The 18,689-nt window shown below is 53.6% G+C and overlaps 7 protein-coding genes across 7 annotated transcripts; 4 read left to right on the top strand and 3 right to left on the bottom strand.

Moving 5' to 3' along the window:
• Nucleotides 1–278: 278 nt before the first annotated feature.
• Nucleotides 279–776, bottom strand: AYO21_10773 (hypothetical protein; the record flags this gene model as incomplete). The annotated part of the gene is made up of 1 exon (XM_022660681.1): nt 279–776. The coding sequence occupies one exon, from the start codon at nt 774–776 to the stop codon at nt 279–281; it is 498 nt and encodes a 165-aa protein (XP_022506993.1).
• A 127-nt stretch (nt 777–903) lies between these two features.
• Nucleotides 904–3,014, bottom strand: AYO21_10772 (hypothetical protein; the record flags this gene model as incomplete). Its single annotated transcript, XM_022660680.1, has 4 exons — nt 904–1,274; nt 1,389–2,032; nt 2,092–2,597; nt 2,961–3,014. 4 exons carry the CDS (start codon nt 3,012–3,014, stop codon nt 904–906), a joined length of 1,575 nt encoding a protein of 524 aa, XP_022506992.1.
• Nucleotides 3,015–4,528: 1,514 nt separating this feature from the next.
• Nucleotides 4,529–6,479, top strand: AYO21_10771 (hypothetical protein; the record flags this gene model as incomplete). Its single annotated transcript, XM_022660679.1, has 8 exons — nt 4,529–4,561; nt 4,629–5,211; nt 5,262–5,507; nt 5,569–5,712; nt 5,766–5,892; nt 5,943–6,101; nt 6,181–6,250; nt 6,309–6,479. 8 exons carry the CDS (start codon nt 4,529–4,531, stop codon nt 6,477–6,479), a joined length of 1,533 nt encoding a protein of 510 aa, XP_022506991.1.
• Nucleotides 6,480–7,173: 694 nt separating this feature from the next.
• Nucleotides 7,174–9,178, top strand: AYO21_10770 (hypothetical protein; the record flags this gene model as incomplete). Its single annotated transcript, XM_022660678.1, has 6 exons — nt 7,174–7,284; nt 7,341–7,515; nt 7,575–7,963; nt 8,048–8,469; nt 8,531–8,732; nt 8,816–9,178. The coding sequence occupies 6 exons, from the start codon at nt 7,174–7,176 to the stop codon at nt 9,176–9,178; spliced, it is 1,662 nt and encodes a 553-aa protein (XP_022506990.1).
• A 270-nt stretch (nt 9,179–9,448) lies between these two features.
• AYO21_10769 (hypothetical protein) lies at nt 9,449–11,514 on the bottom strand (the record flags this gene model as incomplete). The annotated part of the gene is made up of 7 exons (XM_022660677.1): nt 9,449–9,923; nt 10,016–10,392; nt 10,462–10,656; nt 10,726–10,968; nt 11,033–11,195; nt 11,255–11,307; nt 11,365–11,514. The coding sequence occupies 7 exons, from the start codon at nt 11,512–11,514 to the stop codon at nt 9,449–9,451; spliced, it is 1,656 nt and encodes a 551-aa protein (XP_022506989.1).
• A 417-nt stretch (nt 11,515–11,931) lies between these two features.
• AYO21_10768 (hypothetical protein) lies at nt 11,932–12,501 on the top strand (the record flags this gene model as incomplete). Its single annotated transcript, XM_022660676.1, has 1 exon — nt 11,932–12,501. One exon carries the CDS (start codon nt 11,932–11,934, stop codon nt 12,499–12,501), a length of 570 nt encoding a protein of 189 aa, XP_022506988.1.
• Nucleotides 12,502–13,080: 579 nt separating this feature from the next.
• AYO21_10767 (Type I inositol 1,4,5-trisphosphate 5-phosphatase 2) lies at nt 13,081–17,715 on the top strand (the record flags this gene model as incomplete). Its single annotated transcript, XM_022660675.1, has 12 exons — nt 13,081–13,150; nt 13,226–13,257; nt 13,322–13,912; nt 13,977–14,453; nt 14,514–14,612; nt 14,667–14,873; nt 14,936–15,435; nt 15,532–15,823; nt 16,915–16,960; nt 17,078–17,308; nt 17,373–17,599; nt 17,677–17,715. The coding sequence occupies 12 exons, from the start codon at nt 13,081–13,083 to the stop codon at nt 17,713–17,715; spliced, it is 2,811 nt and encodes a 936-aa protein (XP_022506987.1).
• Nucleotides 17,716–18,689: the final 974 nt, after the last annotated feature.

The raw sequence follows: 18,689 nt of genomic DNA, 5'->3' as shown, positions 1-18,689 counted from the left end.
AAAAGAGCAATGACTTCAACATTTCCGGGCTTATCGGGCCCTTTTTTGGGGAGAGATGGACGTGCTATTAAGTGTGGTGGCAGACGAGTAACACGTAACACGAATGAGAGATGGGTTTGGGCCAGGCCTCTTTGAGGGCTGGCTGTGGGATGAAGAAGGGCTTGCGTCATCAGATTTATTGATTGAATCCATACCCAGAGACAACATAGAACTTATTATCACCAGTTTGAACAGGGTGGACGGGTCTCCCCCTCCTGTAAATACAGCCTTGTCATAATCTAGAAGATGACTGCCGGGTCCCCAACGTCACTGCGTGGCGCTCCAAAGAGGCCTTCGAGCCAGTCATAGTCGTCGGTGACGGGCAAGATGCCAAAGACGTCGTCGGTCACTTGGGCTCCGGCGTCGAGGTCCCTGACACCTTCGAGCAGGTCGTTGGGCGCTTGCTCCATCCTACGATGTGAGGCGTCGCCGCCGCCGCCGGGGCCTACCCCGTTGTGACTCACAGACGCCACCTCCTCGTCCACCTCCGCCTCTGAAGACCCATTAGGCGACAACGACGTGCCGTTCGCGCCAACCGGGCCGAGTCGGGTTCGGGCGATGACGGCCTCGAACATGCGCACGGTCCAGATGAGGCTGTTCCAGTACTTGCAGCTCTCACGCACGTGTTCGAGTTCGGCCAAGATCTGGGCCTTGGTCGCGCGCTGCTTGTGCGGGCTGGTGCTCGGGTCGAGGGCGATTTCGATCCGCATGGCAAGGATCGTGCAGGCACATGTCATACTGTTTCCCGCACTTTGCGTCAGTGGGTGCGACGTCGTCTAGACGGCGAGAATTAAGGGGAGATGAGAAATGGAGAAAGTGGGGCGGAAGAAAGAGCGAGGGAAAAGGGAGTGCGAGGGCTCGTGCTTACAAGGATAGAGGGCACAGATGGAGAACATCGTGCAGCGAGGCGCGCTGGATCATGGTGGACAGCTCAAACATGGCATTCTCCTGACGCTGCGCCATACGCTGCACGCATCCCACGTCGCCGCCACTGCTGCTGCCACTGGTCCGGTAATGGTCCTTGGCCGCACGGGCAAAGACCGCCTCGAGGCGGTACCCCATGGCGAGCAAGACCAGGATCAGGACGTGGTCGGGCGTCCACTCGTCCTGCAAGGCGTGGATGATCTCGAGGGGGAGCTGTTTTCTCCACGACGTGATCTGATTGCTCAGCCGGTCAATCTCGACAAAAGTCGGTGGTTTGGCTGGCGTCTTGAAATCGCGAATGAAATACCCGCCTGGCAAACCGAGTTCGGGCACATTTGGTCAGCTTGACGATCCACGTTTTTTGTTTCTATTGTCTACTCTTGCCCGCGCCTCTGCTTGGCAGATGGGGGCTGGGCCAAGCTTACTGATGATTGACAACTTGCTATATTCCATCATGAACGCCTTTTGAACCCGCGTCACCGGCGGGAGGATGTCTCGAAACTCGGCCGGCACTTCGTCTTCGTCCTCCCAGTCCGATTCTTCAAGGGGTACCGTGTCGCAATACCTCTCGTCGAACCGCTTGAGGTTGTCGAGGCCCGAGATGGTCAGCAGCGTGTCTCGATCGTACAGAACCCACCAGATGCTGCGGAAGAGCCTTTTGGAGCGCCTCCCGAGATTCTGGGACACGTAGTTCCGATGAAGCCCCATCTGGGTCGCGATCCGTCCGGCGTTGGTGAGCCAGTACCGGTAGTCCTTGTCGATGGCGTACGAAAAGGACAGGGAGCTGAGCATGATGGACCCTTGCAGCAGGTATAGCTGGTTCTTCTCGTATCCCATGTCGTACAGCAGCGCGGCTTTGGCGTAGAGCTGTTTCTGCGCCGTGATCCGGTCCTCGTACCCGGCCTGTCGGAGGAGGTGCTCGGGAGCGTACGGGACGACGTTGGCGAAAAGAGACTGCAGGACAAAGGTCGAGTGTTGGTCCGCAGCGTAGTCCTGCATGAACTTGACTCGATCGAGGATCGGAGCGTAAGGATAGACATGTGAAAAGTACAGCCGGAGCAGTTCATCGCTAGCTCGAGGTATTAGGGAGCGCGTAACGGATAAATGACGAACGATGCGGAGACTCACCGAATGGGTCGAGGTGGTAAGCTGAGACCGCCTTTGGCCTCGAGATACACCACGTCGGCATAGTCGAACCCGGCAATGTATTGTCGCGGATAGGACTTGGGGTGGTTGTCCTCGACTATGACCCTGACAAAGCGATTAGGATGCTGTCGCCCCAGAGCCTCGCCGAGGATGGTCATCGGATTCACGCCTTCATGCAGCTCAATCACCTCGTGTCGGTCCGTGTTCTGTGATTGGGGGGAAGGCGAGAGGGCGATCTGCCTGGGCCGCGACATCTCCTCACAGATACGGAAATGGACGTCCTCTTCTTTGGTGGCCGAGTCCACCGTGCTGCTAATGCTCGCAGCCTGCTCAGTGGCCGCGGGAGACGGTCTCACACTAGAGTCCCGTCCTTGTTGGCCGTCTTGTTGCTGCACCGGTTCACTGGTGGCAACATCGTACTCTCTCGCCGGTATGTCCTGTTGAGGTTGCGGTTCTTCCAGCGGCGGCGGCGGGAGAGACGGCTGGAACTGCCCGGTAAGTCAACTACTGGGTTCAATCCGAGCTTATGCTCGATCTTACTAGGAGAGTCGGGTCCAAGATATTTTCCCCATCTGTACGGGAGGACAAGTGTTCAACAGCTGATGTGTCATGTATGCGTCGTTGGCGCTTTGCAGATGTCCTTGGAGGGTTCAGCGTGTCAGCAGTAGTCAACGATGAGGTGGTTCAGGCGGTTGCATTCACCTAGCCACTCCTCCTAGCGTGGTTTGTAGAAAGGTGCATGTATTGGCCTGGTCGCGACGCTTGCATCTTGTACAGGGAATTCCCACCTGCCACGCGTTGCAGCGCACTTTGCGCACATGGCAGTGAATGCAGGCCCGAGGTCTCTTTACCGGGTTCTGGTCGAGGCTACGACGCTGTTGGAAGCTCTCGTTAAGAGAGTCCATTACTTGAGATGGAGGTAAAGATCAGTATACAGCCACACAATCATCAGCGAAGAGGTTCAGATGGTAGATGGCGGATGACGAGGGGTTCAGGGCGCTGCACGTGTCCCAGGCGAATCGGGGGGGAAAAGCGGGGGTGCCGGCTTGACGGGTTGACGGGGTATTACGGGGAACCCCTGAACTCACCAGCCTCGCTAGTCTTGCATCCCCAGGCGTCATTGCCTCAACCATGCCCTGTTACATACATACACGATGTACAAGTCCAAGAAGTACCAATGTCACTAGACCTTATTTGTGCTCCAGTATGGGACTTGAACAGTGCTCAGCGCTCACCCATGATGCCGCTTATCCGGAAATGGGGGAACCTTGGGACCTCGCCTCGGTCATTACAAGGAATGATGCACGGAAAGAACGTGCCGTCGCTTGATCGAAGAGGGCGAGGTCCAAACTCGCAATGGCTGTGATCTCCACACCTCGGCGCCGAATGTGCGGCACCGATGCTCGGCCAACGCCACGAATCCTTCACTTCTTTCTTCGCCGAGTGAGAGATCTCGTTCTTTCAGAATAGCCTGGTGGCATTCTGGTCTGCCAGTTTTGTCCCAATGTACTGAAGTCATAGACTGGTAGAGAGATCAACAAAGATGCCAATATTATCCACCTGGAGGGAGTATTCGAAGGCTTTAAATACTCACAGATCTCATACAAACCCTAGCTGGTGTACGAGCTCACTTTTCTACATGGTGAGGTCAACTGGGCCGAAGTCAACTAGGTGCTTTGTCGTTACCGACTACTCGATATCTTCAACCAGAGATTAGGGCCAGCGAGGTGGATTATTTCGAGGGATATTGTAGCTACCACGTTGCCATTCTAACCCCCATCAAATCATTCAAGCTTTGATCAACGCGGACATAAAGCAGCGCCGAAGATGCCCTGTATTCCAGCCTTGGCCTCTTGTAAATGCTTGTTTCCTTGACGTCCTGGAGAGCTGGTCAGACTCCCTCAAAAGCCGTCCTCAACTTGTTTGCAATGTTTATCTCGTACGGCGCGTTTTACAGACTCAGAATCCGATACAGGCTCCTGGGGCCAAGTCATATTCCAGGCTCTGTCGTCGTGCATGCATTAAACAGAAACTCCCCAGAGTCTGATCCAGATATACACCCATGCTCCAAGAGATGTGGTTTATCAGTCACTGTAATGGTGTTGGCTTTTACACCGCCAAATTAGGGGGCAAACCGGACCGTTACAAAGTGCCCTCCATACCCCAGCTTCATATTAAGCCCAATGAGGTACAGCACAAAGTCGGTGCCGAGTCCTTTTCCTGGAGTGTTGAGGGGAATGACAAAGCCGAACCCGGGGTATAGTCCAGAAAGGTGTACCTCTCTTGTCGTACCTGACGTCCTGAGCCTCTCAGGTAACTCGCCGAGGCCTCGTCCTTAAATACCTCCTGAACCGGACGTCAGCCCTGTCGTTATCCTTGCAGACACCGAATGAGTTATTGATCTGGTCGATCGAGCACCATGGGCGAAGTCACATCTACATACAACATCCTGGTACAGCTTAGCCCCTTTGCCCCTCCAGTCGTTTCGGGTCGGGTCGCCGTCAACTGACTCGGTCCAGGTCGTCCTGGCCGTCACGCTGGGTAGCTTCAGCTACGGATACTGTGCATCCATCATGGCCAACATCTTTAGCCACGTCGAGTTCTACGAATACTTGGACCTCGCCCTCGAAGGACCCGGCGTGTCTCACACAAACAGTCTTGTCGCGGCATTCAGCGCTTTGCTGTACGTAGGAGGCTTCATCGGGTGTTGCCTCTATCCACTTTCTTCCTCGAGATTTGGTCGACGTATTCCGCTAGGCGTGGGATCTGTCTTCGTCATCGTGGGTGGAGCATTGCAAGCCGGCGCGGTACACAATGCCATGATGTGTGTGGCACGGGTCGTCACCGGTATAGGAATTGGCCACTTCCTCCCTGGTTGCCCGCTGTACCAAGCCGAAGTCGCCCCGGCACATAACAGGGGCTTTCTGGTTGGACTTCACGCAGGAATCGTTGGAGCAGGCTTTACTGTCGCACAATGGATCGGCGTGGCATTCTTCCATGTGAACGGCCAGGCAGGCTGGCGGGTGCCGCTCGCCATCCAGTGCGTCTCGCCTCTGGCTTTGCTATGCATTATCCCTCTGCTGCCGGAGAGTCCCCGTTGGCGTGAGTTTGCTTCTTCCTGTCTGCGGCGCAAGAGACCTGACTCGGCTTAGTATATCTGAACGGCCGCGTCAAAGAGGCAGAGCAGACTTTGGTACGACTTCATCAGGACAGATCCGACCCCTCCCATTCTTATGCACACCGCGAGTTTCAGAACATCAAGGCACAGCTCGACCTCGAAGCAGAGCGCAAGCGGACCGTCTGGGAAGGTCTCAAGGACCCCCACATGCGCAAGCGCTTCATCTTTGGGTTCTTGGTCAACACAGCGTCGCAGTCTAGTGGCTCCATTGTGATTCTGAGTAAGTTGGGGGTGGTTACTTGTGTATCGAAAGTCGATATGATGAACTAAACACTCGTCAGCATATTCGTCTGTCATATATGGCGGATTGGGCTTCAGCCCGTTCCTTCAAGGCATCCTCGCTGGTGTCTGGACACTCCTCCTGATGATTTTCAATCTACTTGGTGGCATACTCACCGACAAGATTGGGCGCGTTCACCAGCTTGGTAAGGTATATTTCCTGAGCGATCCCTTCACAGTCACTGACCAAGCTTAACAGTGTATGGACTTCTGGGCTGCTTATTCTGCCTTGTCATGTCGGTCATTTTGAGTGCCTTATACTCCGGCTCAGACAACGACTCTGCGAATTCTGCAGCCACCTTCTTCATCTTCCTCTTTGTGTGCTTGTGAGTTAGAAACCTCCGCTGTTCCAGAGTGACGCTGACACCGTACCAAGTTTCGCGGCAGGGGTTGAATGTCCGTCGTTTGTGTACTCGGCTGAAATTTTCCCTGCCGCGTGGAGAGCATCGGGGGTGGGTGTCTCGCTGTCCGCCGTCCAGATCTGGTCGGCGATCCTGAACGGCGCTGCTGCAATAGCCTTTGAGAACATAAAATGGTATGTTCCGTCTCCAGTGTGCCATTGAGGAGGAATAGAGACCCCGAACGGCGGAGATACTGACAACAACACCCGCCAGGAAATTCTACCTCGTCTTCATCTGCTTCACCACCGTGATGGCACTAGTCGTTCAGTTCTTCTTCCCAGAGGTAATATACCCTTCTACTGATGGAAACGGAAACTCGAATACTAACTGAGACACTGTAGACCAAGGGACTCACGTTGGAGCAGATCAGCAAGGCCTTTGGAGATGTAGTGGTCGAAGAACTGGCACCTCTTGCCGATGATGCTTCTCTCGAGAGAGTCTCAAAGCAAGAACCGGAATTCTCAGAGCACGAAGTGGTCAACGCGGATCTCAAAACAAGCACTCTATCCTAGACCATCTCTATGGGGAAACTGGACGTAAGATCATTGATTGTTTGTTGGAGGGTATATCGTTAGACACACGGAATGAAGGAGGGCTTTTGGTATCCCCTACGTCTTCTATCATCAGAAGCACTTGGGAGATATAGGATGAGGTACGGGGTAGAATGAGCTATTACAGCTAGAGACAGGGCAATCCGTCAATATTCGGCCCTGATCCCAATTTGTATGTGTGCGAAGAGAGAGAGAGAGAGAGTAAGCAGCAAGAATCATCTTCCCTTTTCAACCCATGGTTCAATCCCAGGCATCTAGCTCGATACTGTAGTTCTATACATGTCAGCCAGCTGCTAAGTATTCGGAGAAGAGTGGCTGGGGTTCGTGAATGCGTGTACCCAAGAACTGAACGCCCTCTCGCCGTAACCTAGCCAGAGATCAATCGTGTCGATAGCTTCCATTACCCACTTACCACTGAGTGCCACAAGTACATACACCCTCGGTGACCAGTGGATAGCATCGGCCCGAGCACTTCCTGACGAGTGTCAGAGGTTTGCGGCTAGTGTGTTAAATATATAATATACCGACATCTCTGCGTCGTATCTATGCGTGAAATCGGGCCTATTTCATCTTGAAACTGTGAACCATCAGAGTATTCAAGCTAACGACTTCTTCCATGTTTCCAGCCTCCCCATCCTCAATAACGTGACGAGATATGGAAATGGACCAGGAGGTGTTTTTCCAGCCAACAACGACGGTGGACATACCGGCAAAAGACCTTCTCTCGTGGATCTTTGACAATGTCAAGTATTCACAAGATGAAGCGGTGAGCATTGGCCAATCACTCACTCGAAGCTCCTCATAACTCAACTGCGTCCCCAGATTTACATTGACCCCGTCGACCCAAGCCGTTCCGTCAGCTCGAGGCAGGCTAAGACTCTGATCAGGCACCTCATCGCCGGGTTCCGGTCCCGGAAACTGGAGAGAGGCGACTGCGTCTGTATCCACGCGTTCAACAATGTGGGTTCGCCTGGCACAGGTCTACATCATCTTCTCCGTAAACGACAAGTTCGCTAAAGGTTTATGGATAGTTGTACTATTCCTGCATTTGTCTAGCCATCATCGGAGCAGGATTCACCTGGACTGGGACAAACCCCGGCTACACAGAATACGAACTGCAGCACCATTTAAAGACGTCCAAGAGCAAGCTCGTCATAGCACAGCCGGAGCTGTACGATGGGATCCTATCAGCCGCCAGATCTTGCAACATATCCCCGGAAGATGTGCTCAGGTTTGATTCTCTATCACGGGGGGAGGTTTCTTCGACATCATGGCAAACTCTGCTACAACAGGGGGAGCAGGATTGGGTACGGTTCGACGACATGGCCACCGCACAGTCTACACCCGCTTGTATCCTGTTCAGCTCAGGAACCACGGGTTTGCCCAAAGCTGCTTGTCTCTCGCATCACAACCTGATCGCCCAACACACACTGCTCCACGAGCAAGTACAAAAGCCCTACAGAGCAAGTTTTTTCCCTGTCTTTCAGGCCAAGTCTCTGCATCTCAAGGCTAACATGCCCTCATCCTAGGTCAAGCGAATCCTCTGTCTCCCCTTCTTCCACGCCGCGATGGCCATAATGGCCCACATCACGCCCCTTCGCTCTGGCCATATCGCCTATGTGATGACTCGATTCCAGCTCGAGGATTTCCTCCGCTTCACCGAACAGTATGAAGTAACCGAGCTGTTCGTGGTGCCACCAGTCATCGTCTCGATCCTGCAGTCACCCCTGACGGCCAAATACTCGCTGAAAAGCCTCCGATCGGGCATGACGGGCGGCGCCAAAATCGACCTGCTGTCTCAGCAGAGATTTACCGCCCTGATGCATCCGGACGGCTGTATCAACCCTTGCTACGGCATGACCGAGATCAGTTGCATCGGCGCCTGCCACCCGTGGCCCGCCGTCGACACAGATGGAAGCATTGGCTACTTTCTGCCAAACCTTGAGGTGAAGTGAGTTTGAAGAGGTCTCCCGAGGTGTGCGTTCTCCATTCGAACTGACATCGCTCAAAAGGCTCGTTGACGATGATGGACGCGAGGTCAAGGCTTACAACAAAACGGGAGAGATCTGGATCCGTGGACCGACAGTGATCAAGGGATACCTGGACAATCCGGAGGCGAACTCCTCCTCATTCTCTGCAGGATGGTTCCGCACTGGCGACGTGGCGTATTGCGACCAGACGACCAAGAAGTGGTATATCGTGGATCGGAAAAAGGTAGACCCCTTCTCTTGGTCCCTTTCCGACCTCTCGGGCACTTAACTCTGTCTAACACTTTCCCCGCGGGCCGTGGAATACAGGAACTAATCAAGGTACGCGGCTTCCAAGTCGCGCCTCCCGAGCTCGAAGCCGTGCTCATGTCACATCCCCTCATCGCTGACGCCGCCGTGATCGGCGTGCCGTCCTCTGATCCGGTCGACGGCGAACTGCCCCGCGCATACATTGTACGAAAAACGGACCGACGAGACGTCGGCGAGACCTTGAACGAAGACGGAGTGAAACAGTACGTCGCAGTCCGTCTAGCCAAGTACAAACAGCTGGGTGGGGGTGTTGTCTTTGTGCCGGCCCTGCCCAAGACGGCCAGTGGGAAGTACCTGAAGAGACATCTACGGGAGCTTTACAAGCAAGAGACGGCGGGTTCGAGCTCAACGATAAAGTTGTAGAAAGGACTAACTAGATAGATGGCGTATCTTGGATACAGTCTCTATTTTGGAGAAAGTTGTCACCCAACACACGTCACTTTGTGTTGCTCAGTTAGTCGTGTAGCGCTGAGCAATTCATTCGAACATCAGTCGAGTCTCTCCCGATCAATCATAACAGAAAGTATATATACTTTGATTGTACGTCTCATGATGCGGCCACGATTCGGCCAGCACCGTCTTCCCCGTTCCAGCGCAAGGGGGACTTAAGCGTCTGCTCTCCAAAAGCCCCGATCAAGCCATGACATTCTTCTCGGGAATGTATTTCCCAAACTTCATGCCTTCTGGCACCTTCTTCCACTGCTTTGTGACGGGGTCGAGGAGCTCTTTCTCGCAGTTCCGCCACGCCTGCCTGATCATCTCTGCCTTCTTCTCGCTGCGCGGAGTCATGGCTATGCGGAAGTCGTTGGGCTGCACCGTGGTCCCGCCGACGAGGTCGTCAATGTCGGCCTCGACGGGCTTCCCGTCCGGACCGATCGGCTTGTCGATGTTGAACGCCCAGACGATGCGCGCTGTGGCGAGAAACAGCGACCGCTCGGCAATGTGCATCCCTTGACACATGCGGCGGCCGTTTCCGAAGATCCAGTTCTGACGCTGGTTCTCGTCGGGGTTGGTCGCGGACTGGAATTCGGTCTGGGAGTCGTTGATGAAGCGCGACGGGTCGAACTTGCGGGGATTCGGGTTGCGTTCGGGGTCCATGTTGAGCGTCCTGTTTCGTGTCGGTCAGTCCTGTCGGTCTCACGACAAGGGTCTCATGGTAGGAGTAGGGGGCAAGGCTGATAGGGGCCTCGGACAACTCACCAGTTGTTGTTGACGACAGAAGCGCCATTGGGAATCCTGTAACCCATGTAGTGGTCCTCTTGAATCACAGCGTGGGGAGATCCCAAGATGATGGTTGGCATCCACCGAATCGTTTCTTTGACACAAGAGCGAATGTATGGGCAGTTGGGAGCGTCATCCATGACTGGCATCCGATCAGGGCCAACGACCCTATCAATCTCCTCCTGTGCGGCCTTCTGCGCCTCGGGGAACATCAACATGGCCTGGATGAATCCCACCAGCGTCCCCGAAGTAGTGTCAGAGCCTCCTTCGAGAAGCGAGCCAGAGATGTATGCAGCTTGTTCGTCGGTAAATTTCTCTGTCTGTTGGGACAGGAAGACATCGACACTGAAACATGGCTGGGGGCAAAGTCATTCGTAATTAGTATACAGGTTCAGACAGAGATTGCGCATCAGGAATTGACACACCAGACTGGTTCCACGCAGAATTCGGTCCTTGACATCCATCCAATGAGAAGTGTAAAGCTTTCGCTCGTCTTCGTATAGTTTTCTGGCACTCCGGTACTCCGGGTTGACCGGGCTGGGAAGTTTGCGAAGAATGGGGAAGCAGTCCATGATCTGAGCGCTGGCGCTACCAGCTATCTTGCCCCATTTCTCAAAACCCTGGGAGCCATGACGGTTAGCATAAAAGTACTTACCTTTATACTGGGATCAGCCTGAGAGGTAGCTCACCGTGAAAAATTGAAGCATCCGTGGATCTTCTGTACTGATGGTGCGGAAGCCATAAACCATTTGGGTCGTCAGTGAGCTGGTGTATCGTCGGAGGTGCAGGACAAAGTCGTCCGGTCGCTCAAGAAGGCCTAGCAGCATCTGTTTGTTCTCAAGATCTTGGTAGGGGATGTAGGCGACAGCGGTCTTGATGTTGAGCGTGTTGTGCATCATTTTGTGGACGAGGCGCCACATGGGGCCATATTTCTGCATGGCAATTAGCATTTCTGATCCCAGTTTTTCGCTGCAAGTTGGGATATAAGGAGCTGACCATGGTCACGAATCGCTGACAGTTGCTGGCCACGTCGTGTGCGAGGTACATGTCCGGTCTCGAAGAGTAGATGGCACTCCTGTTGTGCAAGAGGTCCTTGACGGTCTTTGGTGACGAAAGGACAATCATGGTCTGGGTCCCAAGCATGAGGGAGTAGATGGGGCTTTTCGCTCGTCAGTCAGAGTCCAAAGGGCGAAGACAGAGTTGGGCTGGGCTACTGACCCGTATTCTTGCGCCCATTTCTGAAACTGGAGATGAGGTCGCTCGGTCGGGATCTATGATCATACTCAGTCACTAATTGCACCGCGTGTGCCGCTCTTGAGAAGTCTTACCTGGTGAATGTTCCCTAGGATTGGTATCGTGGGAGGGCCGGGAGGAAGGTCTGCGGGTCGCTTTCCAACTTGAAGGATCCTGTATATGCCATAGAAGACGATGCCTGCTACGATTGTAGCGAGCACAATGGGGGTAAGTTGCTGGCCCATAATGCGTAGAGTGACGCAAAAAGGGTCTTGGTTGCTAAGAATGAAGTGCGTGGACACTACATAGCTCCGTGATGCATTCATGAACACTTATATCCCGGCATCAATTCTCCTCTGGCTAACTCGGGTCGATCCCCCAAAGTGTCTCCCCCGTGTGAGGAGGAGTGCCCCTCCCCGGATGGCTTCATTGGCTCGGAGGCCCTTCCGAGTCCGGGGTTGGATACATTTTAGACGGTTTATGTCAGTATTCCCGGGGAGCGAGGGTGCTGGTCTATTGCCTCCGGCCGAAGATCAAAGTCCAATGCGCGGCCAGCTATGTTTTATCAAGGCTGACGGAGCCCGTTCAAGCTGATTTTGACTCGAAACATTGTCAACAACTGTCTTCAGAGCAGAAACTTCGTGGACAAGCAGCCTCGAAACATGGCATCAAAACCTGTCGTCAGGAGGCCGACCAAGTTCGCCCACGTCGTCCTTCGCACTAATGCCGACAACTTCCAAAAGATGGTACAATTCTACAAGGACTTCCTAGGGGCCAGTGCCGCCTTTGAAAACGATTTCCTGTCTTTCCTATCCTACGACGATGAACACCATCGCATTGCCATCGCTGGCATTCCGGGAACCGCACCGAAAAATCCCAAGGCCTGTGGGTTGGAGCATACGGCCTTCTCTTTCGACACTCTGGAGGACCTCCTCGAAGCCTATCGAGAACGAAAAGAACTAGGCATCTTACCAATATGGAGCGTCAATCACGGACCGACGACCAGCATATACTACGCCGACCCGGACGGCAATCAGATCGAGACTCAGGTTGACAACTTTGAGACTTCTGCGGAAGCGACACAGTTCATGATGTCCAAGTATTTCGAAGAAAACCCAATTGGCACCGACTTCGACCCAGAAGAGATGATCGAGAAGCTACGAAACGGGGTCAGTCCCGAGGAATTGAAGAAACGAGTCGAGATTGGCCCCCGCAGCATTCCGGTGCAATGAAACTGTCAGGCTGAACAGACATTATGAAAGAGTAGCTAGCATTGTCTAGTATGGTGACCAGGAAACTCAGGTTACCCTCAATTCCTCTGCATACCAAGGTATCTAGGCAGCATAGCTGGTATTAATTGATTACCGGAGGAGGCAGCCCGTATTCTCCGGAACACAAAATTACGCGTCCCCGTGCACTCCCCAGCTTGTATTCCAAGCTCGCTTCTGAGTTTAGACCTGTAACCTGCCTTGTAATTACGCATGGCTAACTGGTTGAGAACAATCGCCAAGTCCAACAACCCTCCTCCCTCTTCCCCCCCTTTCCCACCCCCACAAATCCTGGGGAATGTTTCTCGAAAGGGCACGAATGCCATGCCTTGGCAGTGGCAATAGTCAAGAAGGCTTGTAGCTTCTACCGTCTCTTCTCGCAATTGCTGTCCTGAGAGCTTGAGTTTTCGCTTGTTCCCTCTTGCATAAGATAAGAGAGTCCCTTGAGCACCCCCAGAGCGCCCATGAGTTGACCGCAGTTGGTTTTCGCGCAAGAGCACAGGCGTGTGAATACGCGGGAATCCACTCAGGCAGACTGCAAAGATGCCCGCTCGTCCCGAGATCCCCAAGTGCTCAGTCGCTTGCAACTATTGCCGCTTGAAGAAGGCCAAATGTAGGGAGGGCACTCGCACCACCAATCCTGCCGGACTACCTTTCTTCTTTCTCTACAACTACTAACTACGCACAGGCACGGGAAGTCGGCCGTGCACAAATTGTGTAGTAAGTGGTCGCACCTTGTTGGTGCCCCCTCGAGCGCCAGCTGATTCGGATCGTCGACGAGCAGTCCCATAGAGAGCAATGTGTCTTTCCCGACAAGTCTTCCAGGAGGAAAACCAGTCACAGCCAGACCTTTCTGGAGCGACGGATTGCATCTCTGGAGCAACTACTTTGGCAGCACGAAGCTCCGACAAGATCAACGCCTGCTCCATCTGCTCCCGGACCGTATGTCGATGAGGCTTTGGAACGGCAACCGAGTCCCATATCTATCCAACCGTCGGCGAGGTCAGAGTCATCGTCTAAATCCCCTTCCACATGCCGTTCATTCGCCCCACCGGATAGCTCTGACAATACTTCGCCTGGAGTGCCGACCTGGGTATCCAACTCAGCGGATGTGGCTCCGTCTATCTTTGACATTCGTGATCTTGCAGCCTCAGAAGTCAATCTATCGCTGGCCGACCCGGTCTTGAACTTGGACAATGAACCCAACAACGGTTCAACGTCAGCGATAGCTCCCACTTCCTGCGAAAATCTGCGGCAGGTGCCGTCGCCCACGCGACAGGACGCTGGCGAGAACACAGCCACAAGCGAGTCGAGTCTTGTCGCGGAAAATGCTGGCGAACTGCGTGATGGGACTCCCCCATCCCCTATGCAGGAGGTTAGTCTTCTCCCATCAAGTATATCGCGCTTTTGGAGTTCAGTGGCTGAATCTGATCTATTAGGGCGACATCCAGGAGCATATTGGTACGATTACTGACAGGGATTCCTTTGGCAAAGTAGACATTGACAACGTGGTGACAGGCAAAGCCTCTTTCCTGACCATCTGCTCTCCACACGGAGTCGAGTGGATTTGCCAGCAGCTGGGTAACTCGGACTTTCACCATAGCGCAAGCCGGCTGACCGTCACCATAACGCGATCGTTAAAGATGACGAAGCCGCTCTCGGTCGAACGGCAACCCGATCCAGACTACGAGACAGCTTTGCTGTGGGCTACAGGTCAGTTCTGTGACTGTCTCACTACTCAAAATCTGTCGCTGACCCGGTATCGTCTCTTAGCCTTCTTTGAAGACAGCATCGAGCACACTCTGGGACTCGTGCCTCGCCAGGCGTTCGAGCGTAGACTTCAGCAGCATTATTCGCACCCTCTGCCTGCTGATAGTGACCCGCCATGGTACAGCCTCCGAAACACCGTGTTTGCGGTAGGAAGCAGGATTGCACTGTGTCGAGGCAGTGGACCTATGAGCTATACAACTGCGCAGAGACAATCTTGGTTGTACTTTGAGAATGCTTTGGCTGTCCTCACCAATCTACTCTACATGCCGTCAGACATTACTGCTGTTGAGTGTACCTTGCTCATGGTAGGCCGAATTCCCATAACGTACTGCTGCTTCGTTTGGCTGATGTCGACACAGGCGTTGTACTGCGAGGCTATCTCGGCGCCTTCTCTGGAATATATGTTGCTGTCCACGGCAGTCCGGTTGGCCTACTCCAAACGTCTTCATCTACAACCCCCCTCCTCCTGTATCCTATCCGAATCCGAAAAGGTGACGCGAAATTGGTTGCTATGGGTATTGTACATGTACGACAAGCACGTTGCCTGTAGGTCTGGTCGACCCTCGGTAAGAGTCATCCGTATCCCTGGAATGTCTTGGTGGATATTCTGACGGAATTCATCGCGTAGATGATTCGCGACGACGATATCAACGTTGCTTTACCTACCAAAGCCCGAGAAGACACCTCCACAGACCTGGGCCTGTTACTTGCTTCCGTCCGCCATGCCCAGATCTCCTACGCCATCGAGAGAGAGTGTTACGGGACGAAGTTCGGGCTCCGGTCGATTGAGGAGATCTGCAAGACCATCGAGAGACTAGACGCTGAGTTGCGATCCTGGTATGCAGACCTGGGACAAGAATATCTCCTCTACACGCCCAAGCGACCCAAGGTCCTGCACCCTCGGATTAGCCACATCCACTTCCTGTTCCTCCAGCACTGTTTTCACGGATCCATGTGTGTGCTGCATTCCGCCATCACACAGCCTTGGAGAAGCAATCAACTGCAGCAGAGCCAGCGGCCCGAGCACGTCAAGCAAATCCAGGAAAGCTGTAAAACCATCGCAGAGTCATCTCGGGTCATCGTCCTCAATTCTCAAAAGTTCCCTATCGACGCCACCACCCCTTCTTGGTGAGTCTTTTCCAAGCCTGCGCCTGTTCGAGTCCCCCTTTCTTTGACTTTCTATGGTCGCCCTCTCCGGATGCTGACCATAACCTGTTGTGCCAGGTTGGTTTTCTATTTCCCGATCCTCGCAACCATGAATCTGTTCCTTAACACGGTGCGCTCGCCCAACAATCCCTCCGCGCAGTCCGACATTACCTTGATCGACATCGTTGCCGGGACGTTCGCCAGGCTCGACTATGCCAGTAGCGGGCACTTGAGCATAAGTTTTCCTCGAGAGGTTGCTGACTATGCTCGCACTCTGGTTTCCAAGTCCCGCGAACAGCATCGAGAGCCAGACTCGCGCCAGTGGACCTCGGATCTTGACCAATTGTTCAACCTCGACGCTGATATGGCGGTTAGTGGAATAGACCCTGCGCGGCCATTCTCAAAGACATGTTACTGACATATGCCATGATCAAAAGTTCACAACCATGGACATGGTAGATTTCGAATCGTACGAATGGCCTCTGATGCCTTCCACCTGTTCTTGACATCGCTACGATGCAGATGAGTTGCCTGATACAACCACTGGAAAATGCCGAGGCGATCCTTTGAAGTTCACGAAAACGTATGATGGATGTTGTTTGTCCAACCCCTGTCGGCGATCTATCTGTAGTCAACGAGACAAGACATCGGAATATGGATCACAGCCACTCTCCCACTGGAAATAAGATCCCTGGGTGATGGCACTACTCGGAGATGATTACAAGTGCACCAGAGACCACAACCCCCTCGTCTCTGTGAGACAGAAGAGAAAGATGGTAAAGAATGGCTCTATTACATCCACTCAACCACGTGAGCCGTCTCCATGGACAGCCTCCGCTAGACGAATCTGACAAGTGTTGCCAGATGCCCCCATCTCCGTCTTTACCTCTGTTGGCATTACAGTTCGAGGGTAATGTGCTCGTGTCAGCTCCATAGAAGCGCCACGGCCTCGTCTGCGGGCTTAATTACGCGCTGTGGTAAATGTGGGCGACATAATCCTAGCATGATGCTTCGGTTGTGGACCAGAGCTACACCACACGACATGACGACCAGCTTCCGATCCGTTGAGAAAGCCTCGAAAAGCGGCTGCTGTGGTGTTATCATACATTGCGGTTTTTGGATCTGGATCTCTATCCTACCACAGAAAATCTAACCAATATTCAGCGAGATAGAGAGAGGGTGGAAGTGGCTGGAAGCAGATTGAAACCAAAAAAGATCTTGAGAAAGATTATTAGTCAATCACCGAAAAAGAAAAGGTGTAATAGCGAACCCTCCGTTCGGCTCACGTAGAGGACGAGCTCGGAAGAGACACCTGTCTGTGTGGACCACACCAAATTCCCCAATCTAGTTACCTTGATAAAATTGCCCGAATTGGCCGGGGAGTTGTGTGCCCCCGGCTTCCGGAGAGGGGAGAACACCATAGCCCTCCTAGTCTCCCAGAAGCTATCCGTTCTTCTACAGGACCCTCGCGCCTGGGAGAAGTACTTCGTCCCTTACCTGACTTCTCGTGAGTAACCACTTCCTCTGACAGAAAGAGGGACATTGGGCTGAGACAGACAATTGGCTTCTATACTCTCTCGACTTGGAATCGACCTACCTGAGGCCAAAAAACACCCCCACCTAGGAAAAATGGGCTACAATACAGAAAAGACGGAATGGCCGACATTCGAGATCAACAAGGCCGTCAAGGAGCTCATCGACCAGTTCTTCTGGCAGCTAGACCAGCAGGACCCCAAGGTTGGAGACATTCTGGCGGACGACATCTTTGCAAAGACCGGACAGGCAGAGTTTGGAGGACACTTGTACTCTGGACCCGAAGGCAAGTTCGCTCTGCCCCCCCTGCTTCTTTCCTCACGTTCCGTGCCCTTCTCGCTGACGACTGAACGAAACTGATGGCTGACCGCTGGCTGCTGTCACAGAGATTCGCAAGTCCAGAGAAAACGCGTGGAAAGTGATATCCAGCCGCCGCCACGAAGTCTTGAAGGTCTTCTCTGCCGACCTCGACGGCAGCGACCTCCTCTTCATCGGCCATGTGGCAATGGGCCTCCGCAACGGCAAAAGCGTGGCCGGAGAGTTTACCGGGAGGCTTCGCGTCGAGAATCCGACGTCGTCGCAGCCAAAGCTCCTTCTTTACCAAATTTGGGCGGTACGTTTTTCTTTATTCCCTTCTTCTTTTTTGGGCCATTCTGGACACGGGAACTAACGAACTTGGTTCTACGGCAGGACTCTGCACCGCTGGTCAAGGCACTGCAAGGAAACTGAGCGGGCGAAGGTAAAGGGGGTAGCAAGCGATTATGATCTAGGGGTGGATCTATTAGAATAGTCTCTCTTGCGAAGTGTTTGTCGACTCTCGCAGATCGAAGACTCCGGAGCCGAAAGCGGTGGAGGTGGCTGATGTAGTGAAGCCTACGTCTGCGACGAATTGTCTCTACAAGATGTATTGCAGGCCCTTGATCTACCGAATGACCATCTTATTCTTGATTTTGCTTGTCTGACCGCTTCCAACTTTGACCACGTCCCCCCAATCTCAAGCCCCACAGGTTCTTCAGGAAATCGAAGATACCAAACGGCTTATACCCATTTTTTTCTCTTCAGGTTTAGAGCTTGCTCGAGTATATTTTGCCATTGTCCTCCTTCAAGTACTCGTCCTTGGCAAACTTCTCGTAGAATACCAAGCTGCCAGGGTTCTCCACCGCCCCGGACGGTGTGACCTTTTGACCCGAGACGATCTGCTTGACGGCCAACTCGATCTTCTTCCCGTTGATCGTGTAGGGGATCTCGGGGGTCTGGAAGATGAAGCTGGGCACGTGGCGGGGGCTCAGGGCGGTCGCAATGGCAGACCGAACGGCCACAATGGTGGATTTGGGAAGAGGCCGGTCGTCTTTCATCTTGATAAAGAGTATGACGCGCTCATCCGAATCTTGCGGCCGACGCTGACCCACGCACAGGGTGTCTTCGAACTCCTGGAACTGGCTCACCGCGTTGTAGATTTCTGCCGAGCCAAATCGGACACCTGAGGGGTTGAGTACGCCGTCACTTGGGAAAACGTCAGTCTGAATAAAAAATGCAAGGAGGGGGGAGGTAGTAGGCGGAAGAGCTTACGATCGGCCTAGCATAGTAAAGCCACCTGTAGCGGGCGACGACGAGACAAAATCCCCCTGTGTCCAGACCTTGTCGCCAAATCGGTCGAAATAGGCTGATCTGTACTTCTCCATGCCCTTCTCGCCCCAGAAGAG

The sequence above is a fragment of the Fonsecaea monophora genome (assembly GCF_001642475.1).
Source record: "Fonsecaea monophora strain CBS 269.37 chromosome Unknown Scaff131, whole genome shotgun sequence".
In the NCBI taxonomy this organism is placed as follows: domain Eukaryota; kingdom Fungi; phylum Ascomycota; class Eurotiomycetes; order Chaetothyriales; family Herpotrichiellaceae; genus Fonsecaea; species Fonsecaea monophora.
The sequence above is the reverse complement of the archived record's forward strand: the minus strand, read 5'-3'. Positions and strand labels throughout refer to the sequence as shown.